The sequence below is a fragment of the Aulonocara sp. 'chitande type north' Nkhata Bay genome, linkage group LG3, assembly GCF_057382095.1.
Source record: "Aulonocara sp. 'chitande type north' Nkhata Bay isolate Kocher_YH1m ecotype deep benthic linkage group LG3, A_spYH_male_GT1.1, whole genome shotgun sequence".
Lineage (NCBI taxonomy): Eukaryota > Metazoa > Chordata > Actinopteri > Cichliformes > Cichlidae > Aulonocara > Aulonocara sp. 'chitande type north' Nkhata Bay.
Window position 1 is genome coordinate 26,701,697 of NC_141346.1, and position 10,790 is coordinate 26,712,486.

The 10,790-nt window shown below is 43.0% G+C and overlaps 1 protein-coding gene across 1 annotated transcript; it reads left to right on the plus strand.

The window, feature by feature from the left end:
• The first annotated feature begins 7,913 nt into the window (after window positions 1-7,913).
• On the plus strand, window positions 7,914-10,468 carry LOC147334884 (tripartite motif-containing protein 16-like). The gene has a single exon (XM_086286942.1). The coding sequence runs from the start codon at window positions 7,914-7,916 to the stop codon at window positions 9,315-9,317; it is 1,404 nt and encodes a 467-aa protein (XP_086143068.1). The 3' UTR covers window positions 9,318-10,468.
• The last annotated feature ends 322 nt before the right edge of the window (window positions 10,469-10,790 follow it).

Sequence of the window (10,790 nt, forward strand, 5' to 3'; positions counted from 1 at the left end):
AATCCCTAAAAGCCAGGAGTCAGTTACAATCAGTAGACAAAACTCCCCGACAAAGCGGTTGAATTAAGTCTCTGATTGTAGCTCCTCTATTTTGTTTGCGAGGGATTTGCCATTTGTGAAAAAGATGGATGGAAACAGGGGTTTGTGTTGTTGTTTTTGCAGCTCAACGCAATAGCAGGCTCTGCAGCGCCGCTTTTGTTTCCTCTGCCTGAGCAGCCTGAGTTGCTTGCTGTTACCAACAATAACCCACAGCCTTACAATCTCAGGTGAGATGCTGTCAGTCCAATCTGACATGAAGTCCGGGTTCATGCTGAGGCCGATGTCTATTAGTTCCTGATGACTGAAAGTGATAAGGGCGTTGCAGGAAGATGCACCCCAAAAGCATATTAGGAAAGGGTCAGGGTCATGTTTCAAACCAAAATTAACAACTACAACAATACTTGTAGAGTTTTTAAATTCAAGGAATAATATGATTATAACGTACATAAAACAATGTTTCATATGCTGATGAAAAAAGAGGGGTTTTGAGCTGTGCCAAGGAGTCCAGCTGATGAAGGTGAAGGGGTTATAAGTTCTAAAGACAAGGTGTAGCACGACTAATGGCTCTGGCACTAATGATTCTAAGTCTAAAATGAGGAAGCGGTCAGCAGAGTAATTGAAGCAGCTGAGCTGTTGAAGCAGTTGAGCACAGAAAGGACTGTAAGTATAGAATAGAATAGGATAGAATAGAATAGAATAGAATAGAATAGAATTCAACTTTATTGTCATTGCACATGTCACAGGTACAGGGCAACGAAATGCAGTTTGCATTGCTTTAGCCATGATATAGATAGACCCCCCCTGGCTTCTGCTCCGCGGCTGCTGAGTGAGCCCTCATCTGGGACTCTCCTCAGCTCTTTCTGGGACAGTGGCGCAGCTGCCCCTCTGTTGGTCTTCCTTGGTCTCTTGTGTTCTGGGGGCCTCTGGATGTCTGGAGTTTTGATCTCCTCCATACCTGCTTCATGCCCTGGAGGACGGGGCTGTGGCCCCCCCACACCCTCTAGCAGATCATTACATGAAGGAACCTTTAAAAAAAAACAAAAAAACAAGCGCGTCCATGCTCACAGGTGTACACACGGGTGATCACACCCACAAACTACAACCTTTTTGGCTCCTACCTCAAAGCACACTGTGTTCTGTTGATCTTATGTGCTGCACAATAATGTTTAATATTTAGTATTTACTGTCATATTCCCATATATCATTGTGATGTTGTTTATTCTATTACTCTTGTTCTCTTCTGCTTGTTTTCTTTTTTCTTCCTCAACAGGTGATCCAGGTGATTGATATATGCATTTTTTATTTCTTTTTCTTTTTTTTTCCTACCCATTCTGTTGGTTTTTGTTTTTTGCCCTTCTCCCCCGTCCCTCTTCTCAGCTGTTTCTCTTTCCCTCTTTCTTTCTCCCCTTCTTTCCTCCAGTCAAGTCTGTTCCGTATTCAGCAAGTGAAAATAAAATAAACAATAAAAGGTGAATCAAATGGCCCATTACGGCAAGGCTGGGATGGTCAATTTGGTAAAGTAAATCCATTGGGCATCTTTCTTTGCCTTTAGACAACAATTCTGATGGTAAAAGAGCCAAACGGGACAGGCAAAAAAAAAAAAAAAACCCACTCCTCCAGACTCCCATCACATAATCCGTCCGCACCACAGTGACATATAAACGTGTGGCCAAAAGTTCAGATCATTTGTTATCAGACCAGCAGGAGCACTTTCTGTTGTGTACCATCACATTTCAACAAAGAACTCCTGTTGATAGGAGGACATGGATCGTTCCCAAAACAAATCCATTACGTGAACTGGAATCTATGGAGCTTCTTTTCGGTGTTCAAACCAAAACCAGACATCATCCAAACTTTCAGATGTTAGAATAACATCGCAAACACTGGTCCGATTTTTTATATGTAAATACAAAGTGATTCTGTTTGTTGCAGCATTGTATTACACAGAAAAATGGATTTATCCAGTATCCAGACTGCATAACACAGATGTACTGATGTAATTATAACCAAACTGGTGGCATGGCGCAATGGGGTGCAATATCATTTCATAGACCCACCAAGTTGGTCTAGACTTCAATACCTCAACAAATACTACTACTGGCACTTTAATATCTATATTCAAGAAAAAACACTGATTATAGGTGTTTTTCTCTAGTGACAACACAGTAAAGATGACAACGTTATTAAAATTTGGTATTCCCACCACACTTAACTTGCCTTGTTTTTTAAGGTATAAACATTACAAATTAGGCAATGAGCATGGTTAAAATTAAACTCACGGTCACTGTTAACATGTCACTGTCACCTACACACTGAAATACAGTTCCGGTTATAGGTTTACATACACATATCATGGGCATGAATGTCATGGTAATTTGGGGCTTTTAATGATTTATAAAAGAAGAAAAGAAGAAGAAAAAAAGCCATGATATAGATATATTACAATATATATTAGCAATAATATAGATATGTGAGTATATTACAAAAATGGGTCTATTATAGTATGTTATAATGTACACGGTATGAAGTATGTTATGAATATTCTATAACTATAAGTATGTACAGGCTGTAGTGAGTACAAGCTATGTACAGGCTATGAACAGGATATAAATATGAAAAACTATACAGACATCTGAGATATACAGCTATACAGAAATGGGAACTATGCAAGTTGTAAACAGTTGTAGGATTAAAGATTATCGAATGTACAGAATGATTATTTACACAGAGCTATACAGTAGTGCAGTTAAGATAAGTGAGGGTGTAGATAGTTTCTACAGAGGCTATATAAAGTGCTGGTGGTTGTGAGTGGTGTTCAGTCCATGTTATTATTGTGTGTTTGAGGGTACAGTTATCCATTGTGGGTGTGTGTATGTTCAGTCCATGAGTTTAACGTGGGTCAGATGTCAGGAGGCAGAGTTCAGGAGTCTGACAGCTGTGGGGAAGAAGCTGTATGAAGTATGAAGAAGGACTGAAGGATATGGAGGTGCCAAGTCATTGAGTGCTTTCACAAAGAAGAGCAGAATCTTATATTGGATATTGTCAGGGTTATATTGTTGATTGTCATATATGCTTAGAAATATTTAACCATATATGCTTAGAGGTGTATAATCGATTGTGTAGTGATAGGATGTACGATCCTAAGTTGTCTGCAAAGACTTTGTGTGCATTCCAGAGTGTTCTGGCATGCACACTCATGGGAAGAGGTCGTATCTTTTCTTGCTGATATATGGTATAGCAAACACATCTATATCTGTTTTAGTTCCAGTAAAACATATATATATATATATATATATATATATATATATATATATATATATCTGTCCAGATATCTGTGGCAACCCCCTTGGGAGCATATCCCACTTTGACTTTGGGGCTTAGAGGTCATACTCGGCACAAAGGTCATACTCCACTAGCAACTAAACATTGTCATTATGGGTTGAATCCTTTGGCTCTACCAATATTGGTCCATCTGCAATGTTGGTATGGCTGTCCTCATATTGTTCCTCTGCCACCTTGGCTGAGGACCATGGACTCAGACTTGGAGGTGCCAATTCTCATTCCCACTGATTCATATTTGGCTACAAACCGCTTCAGTGAAAGCTGGAAGCCACCACTTGATGAAGCTGACGGAACTATGTCATCTGTAAAAAACAGAGTTGAGAATCTGAGGCCACCTATTGGCAACAACTAGATATTGTGTCTATAAAAACAATGAACAGAATTGGTAACAAATCGCAGCACTGATGGAATCTAACACTCATTGGGAATTGTTGTACAAGAGCTGAATGGCTCGTAACAATGCACCAGACACCACAGTCTAACTAAGGTATGATTTAGGGTCACCTGATCCATCTCTAACTATATGCTAACTGTGTGCAACAAATATTGGAGGCACCGCTGGGATTATTAACGTTGTGTCCAGCGTGATGAAAATAAGGACGGGACGTGGCTACAGCAACCATGATGGACCTAGAGGAGCTGGCAGACACTGTGTCCCAAACACTCTGGAACCTACAACTCGACCAACTCAAAGGGGTGTGTGCTGAAGCTAAAATCCCTAGTGGAAATGTCACAACAAGATGAACTTTAATAAAATTAATCACAGAATCTATGGACAAGGCTATTAATGATGAAAAACAGGATGTTGCACTCTACTATCTAAAGAAATTGTTAGAAAGTGTCAACCCAGCGACAGAGAGCACCTGAAACACAGAAAGTGTAGGAATTACAACAGGCTCGCCACAGGGAACTCAGGAAACAAGGGAATAAGTTGATTTAATATAAAGATACGCACAGCTCCAGAGAAACAGCGAAGCACTGCAGGAAGAAATTAGGAGGCTGAGTGAAAGGGTGGAGAGGACACCACTAAGTCTGCCGACCACCCCACAAAATGTGCTGCCTGTCGCAGCCAACCACCTTTCGGAAGTGACGATAAGGAGGGAATTCAAGATCTGTGGTCAAATTGGGGAGAAGGGCCAAAAGGACAGACTCTCATACATCAACTTGATGCATCAGATTGATCGAGGTCTGAACAACGGAAACTGAAGCGGAGGTTATAGAAGCTGTGGTGAAGTCTGTCAGCCCAGGTTTGAGTCTTAGAGCCATGCTTGAGATAAAACGTGATCTCACCCTCCCCCAATTGAAGGCCATATTAGAGGGGCATTTTAAAGAAGACAGCACCACAGATTTGTATCACAGACTAGTGAACGTCACACAAGACAGCCGTGAGTCTCCCCAAAACTTCCTCTTCAGAGCAACTGAGTTAAAAGAGAGGCTGCTGCTCGCATTGGAAGACACAGGGTCCGATGAACAATACAGCCCTGAGCTCATCCAGAAGAAATTCTTGAGGTCGGTTAGTACTGGGCTTATCACTGAGGGACCTTATCAAGTTTCGGCTTAAGCCCTATCTTGATGACCCGCGGGTGACAGATGAAACCCTCATTGATAAGATGAATGAAGCAGCTGGTGTTGAATCAGAAAGGCAATTGAAGCAAAAGAAAACTACAGGCAGCAAATCTGTAAATGTAAATGAACTCCAGACGGAAAGGCAAGCCAGTCAATTGGGTCTGGGTGTGGCTGAAACTAGGTTGGGGACTCAAGAGCGGAAGTAGTGAAACCCAAGAGCCGCAGAACACCTGTTGTAGCTGCTTCCCGAGAGTCAGAGCTGCATGAAACAGTCAGGCTGCTGAGAGAGCATATGGCTGAATTAAGGAGGAGCATCACCACCCCTCAAGGCCCCACTCGCCCACGAAGAACCAGTGGGAGGAGGGGATGTAAGGCATGCCAGGAGCAGGGAACAGATGATCGGTGTGAACATTGCTTCATGTGTGGCCAGCCAGGAAGTTGGGCAGCAGAAAGATCGGAGGGCACTCAAGTGGCAATCCAGACCATTGCCCCTCCCAAATCATTAATTCCCATCCACACAGAAGCAGATGACAAGTTGCATGAACTGCTTTGGAATCAAATAAGACAGCTGGAGGCAGAATTAGAGCAAAGTGGCAAGGCTAAAGAAACTGGGTGCCACGTATGCCAGTCATCTCTCACTACACTGTCAGGCTAAGCTGAGAGCCCTGGTCGGGAAGAAGTGTATGGTGGATTGTTTCTTTGAAGGGGTAGAAACACAAGCATTGTGGGATACAGGGTCACAGGTGACTATCATTAATGAGAACTGGAGGAAGTCTTGCTTTCCACATATCCAACTGAGAAGCACAAGTGAACTCCTAGTTGAGGATGAGGCTCTAGTGGGTAAAGCAGCGAACCAAACACCCATACCCTTTGCAGTTTGGGTTGAGCTCAAATTTAGGCTGGGGTCAACTAGAGATCCGCAGCCAGAGTTAGTTGTCCCCGTGCTTGACTCAAAAGAGCCAGGAGTAGCAGAGCCACCTATCATTGGCTATAATGTGATTGAGCATTTTGTAAAGGATGGAATGGAGCATCATCCAGATGTTACACCTGCTGTGGTAAAGGAAACCTTCTCGATTGATTGTAAGAAAGCAGAAGTGCTAATCAACATCATGCAGCGCTGCCACAAAAATGATGAAGAGGGTGTGGTGAAAGTTGGGAGACAAAAGATAGTGATTCCAGCTGGACAAAGCAGGGAGGTTAAGTGTAGTGTGAGGACAGGTCCCCTCCCCCTGAAACAGGAGGTTCTTGTTCAACCAGAGGACATTTCAAAACTACCAGAGGGGGTTAACCTGAATGATACTGTCATTGGCCTGCAGAGGGGAACCCTGTCCAGGGTGGTTATTCTGGTCACAAATGGCAGCAGCCATGACATCCCCCTCCTCCCTCATGTAGTGTTGGGACGACTACAGCAAGTGAAGGCTATTTACCCAGTAGACGTAAGACCAGTAAGTGCTGAAAACAAGGGCAAGTTGACGTGTGCTAGTGAAAACACAGGGAGCACCCCAGCGCCCCAGAACGGCACAAAGGGGAGTATAAGGAGGTGGGCAGTTGCAGCCAAGATTTATGGGACCCACCTGTGTCAGTTGATTACCTGACCCCAGATCAGCAGGAGCAGGTGAAAAAGGTGCTACGTGAAGAGTGTGTTGCATTTTCAAAAGATAAGAGCGATGTGTGATGCATCCCGTCCCTGAAGTTAAAGATCAGATTGAATGACACAACCCCAGTAAGCTGCACATACATCTCAGTTCCCAAGCCACTCCATAAGGAGGTGAAGGAGTATTTGGAGGACCTGTTGAACAGAGGATGGATTCAGAAATCCCGATCCCCCTACTCATCACTCATCGTCTGGGTGCGCAAAAAGGATGGAAGTTTGCGTCTCTGCGCTGATTACCGGGAGTTCCAGCGCAGTTATGGAAGAGTGCCTTGCAGGCTTGAGGGATGAAATATCTCAGCCATATCTGGATGACAATTTGGTCCACAGTAGGTCATTTCAGGACCACCTGCGTGATCTGAGGGAGGTCCTGCGCCATTATCAAGCGCACGGGGTGAAGCTGACCCCCAAAAAGTGTGAAGTGTTCAAGGACAAGGTGAAATTCCTGGGAAAGATTGTATCCAAAGATGGCTGCATGGACCCTGCTGAATTGGCACCAGTGCAAGGACTAAAAAATGCAAACCTGAGACTGTGGGAGGCCTAAGGAAAATGCTAGGTTTCCTGTCATACTCCCGCCCCTACATTGCAAACTTCTCACGCACTGCCAAGCCACTATACCAGCTGCTATTGACCGGAAAGATTCAAGTGATTACGGAAAGAAGATCAACGGTAATCAGGCACAAAGGAATCATCCCACCAAGTGATTCCAGGAAGGCTGGGTACTCTGAACTTACTACACATTTTGGTGTGTAAATGCAAAAACACACAAGACTCATTATCCCACTTTGAGGCACAGGGAAGAAAACTTCTTGTCCACCAGTAAAACCCCAATGTACAGGCAGCAAGCTGAGGAGATACTAGGATATCCACTGCCTCTAACCAAGGGCAACTCTAGGCTGAAACAGAGTCCATTGCCTCTCCAGCAGACTGGTTCTAGTTCTAGACTAGCCCAATTACACGAAGAGGTTTTCTCAACCTCACGTTCTACCTCAGGTTACTTCCCTATCAGAGGGGTAACATTACATTTCCAAATAGGTGTTGCTTCCTAAATTCAGAAACTTACAATCAGGATTTGTTTTCCTGTTTTCTGTAACTGAACTGTTTCAAAGCAGTACTGAACATGCAAACACAATTCAATTTGTCCATAACTCTGTCAATAAAGATATGAATGCTGCCAAACTACCGAATGTATGACTAAGACTGATAACCACTCCCTTCTCTCAACACACATTCACCATTGGCACTTTCAGTTCAGGCAATAGTCTAATCACTACAGTTCAAAGTACAAACATTGCAGCTGCTACAGAAAGGAGAAATGGCGCACAGAAGAAATGAGCTGAATTCAGAAACCTTCTCTTGTTGCATCTGTTTGGATCTACTGAAGGATCCGGTGACTACAGCCTGTGGACACAGCTACTGCAGGAACTGTATTAAAAGTTTCTGGGATGAAGAGGACAGGAAGGGAATCCACAGCTGCCCTCAGTGCAGGAAGACTTTCATACCAAGGCCTGTCCTGGAGAAAAACATCATGTTAGCAGCTTTAGTGGAGCAGCTGAAGAAGACTGGACTCCAAGCTGCTCCAGCTGATCACTGCTATGCTGGACCTGAAGATGTGGCCTGTGATGTCTGCACTGGGAGGAAGCTGAAAGCTATCAAGTCCTGTTTATCTTGTCCAGCCTCTTACTGTGAGAAACACCTCCAACCTCACTATGATGCAGCTCCATTAAAGAAACACAAGCTGGTGGCCCCCTCCAAGAAGCTCCAGGAGAACATCTGCTCTCGTCATGATGAGGTGATGAAGATTTTCTGTCGTACTGATCAGCAGAGTATCTGTTATCTCTGCTTGATGGATGAACATAAAGGCCATGAAACAGTCCCAGCTGCAGCAGAAAGGACTGAGAAGCAGAAGGAGCTCGAGGTGAGACGACTAAACATCCAGCAGAGAATCCAGGAGCGAGAGAAAGATGTGAAGCTGCTTCAACAGGAGGTGGAGGCCATCAATGGCTCTGCTGATCAGCTGATGCATGTTGAGCTGGAGCAGCTCTTAAGCAAAGAGGACCACAACCAGTTTCTACACAACTACCCCTCACCAAGAGAGGAATGGACAAACATCTCACTGACAGTCACTGAAGAGGATGTTTTACTGTCACCACCTGAGCCAAAGACCAGAGCTGGATTCTTAAAATATTCACGTGAAATCACACTGGATCCAAACACAACAAATAAATATCTGTTATTATCTGAGGGGAACAGAAAAGTAACAGTAATGAAAGTACAACAGCCTTATTCTGTTCATCCAGACAGATTTACTTTTTATCGGCAGGTCCTGAGTAGAGAGAGTCTGACTGGACGTTGTTACTGGGAGGTGGAGTGGAGAGGGAGAGGAATTCGTGTAGCCGCTGCATATGAGAAGATCAAAAGAGCAGGGAGGTTTTATGAATGTGGTTTTGGGTGGAATGACAAATCTTGGGCATTACGTTGTGACACAAACAGCTATAAATTTTGGCACAACAAAGTCCAAACTGTCCTCTCAGGTCCTCGGTCCTCCAGAGTAGGAGTGTACCTGGATCACAGAGCAGGTATTCTGTCTTTCTACAGCGTCTCTGAAACCATGACTCTCCTCCACAGAGTCCAGACCACATTCACTCAGCCGCTCTATGCTGGAATTCGCCTTTATTCCTTTGATGGAGACACTGCAGAGTTGATTAAAGTCAAATAGAGAAGACAGGTTCATGTTGATCCCTGACCATTATATGTACTTGTGTAGTTTCTAAATGAGGCTTTACATTTTAGAAGCTGAGAAGTTCAGTGGTCCATTGATGTGTGAAAATAATATTGCACTGATTCAAACTGTACTTACATTTATATACCTTACATCAATATAAATCTGAATTTGTTCTTATGGCTGATAATCATGTGAGTTTAAATGATACTACTCTTCATATTCAGCATGTTTGAAATCTGTCATCAGTCTGGTTAGTGGTTTTATTCTGTAGTTGCTGTAGTGGGTTGTCAAATGCAACAATATGTTGGAGCTGCAGTGATTCATCAGTTAGTTGTCATGGTCTGCGTGCAGGCGGGCAGGAAACAGACCCAATATGCAGGCTCGTGGAGGCGTAAACTTAAATTCAAAGAACCTCAGCTTTATTGCTGGCACTGAACTGAACCCATACTAACACTAGAAATCACAAACCACACAGAAATCATAAAATAACAATAACAATACACAAAACACTGGGTCATCGACCCAGGACTGTGACATTAGTCAATAATTGGAGAACTGATTCTTTTATAATTACTTCACACTGAAACGTTTCGTTGTGTTTTTTTCTTTTCTTTCATTTTATACTTAACATTTTTTAACATTAAGTGTCTTATACCCCACAGGATTTAAAGCTGTGAAGTGACAAACACACAAAAATGTATATACTAAAAAAAATTATGTTGATTTTCAAAACAGTTTAAGTTTAGTATGCTCCTGTTTTGTCATGTCACTTTAAATAAAGAGGGATACATATTTTGATGAATAGGAGAGATCATGTCTGGGGCTTGTAAAGAGGTGTGAGCCAGTTATTTGTGTTATCAGTTGTGTAAGCGGTAAAGGTTGTTGAACTGATATGGCTTCACAGTAACAAGCACACGTTGCCTTGATCAGGTCAAGGTTTAACTGTGGGTTTGTTTTATCTAGGACCAGTTAAGACCATCTCAGTTTATGCTCTTCAAGTGGAGGTAAGAGAAATTACGCCTTGAATTCAGAGGAGGCAGCTCTCCGCAAATTATTGGATTAGATTAAAGTGGCATGATGAAAGCCACTGACATAGAAAGTCTTGGAGGCTTGAAGAACTCAGCACAGCAAAAAAAAAAAAAAAATGGATTGTTGCCCCTGTGTGCAAATCGAGTTTGGAAGTTTCAAAACGCATGTGTTCACATGGAGCTTCTGAAGCGCAGATGTTTCCAAACACTGCTCCAAAGCGTGGTTCAAAATGCCCAGGTCATGTGACCATAACTAAACGAGGTTTAGGTGCAATTCACCACAGTTTCAGCAGCTGGCGTACCTGGTACTGGGCAGTGTGCGACTCAGACAGTTACACTTTCTTTTAAACAGAGTGATTTGACCTGGGACTTGTAACTAGTGAATTGATGTTTTTAAAACTACCTCTTCTATGTATTACTCATGCAAGTGTAAAAGAAA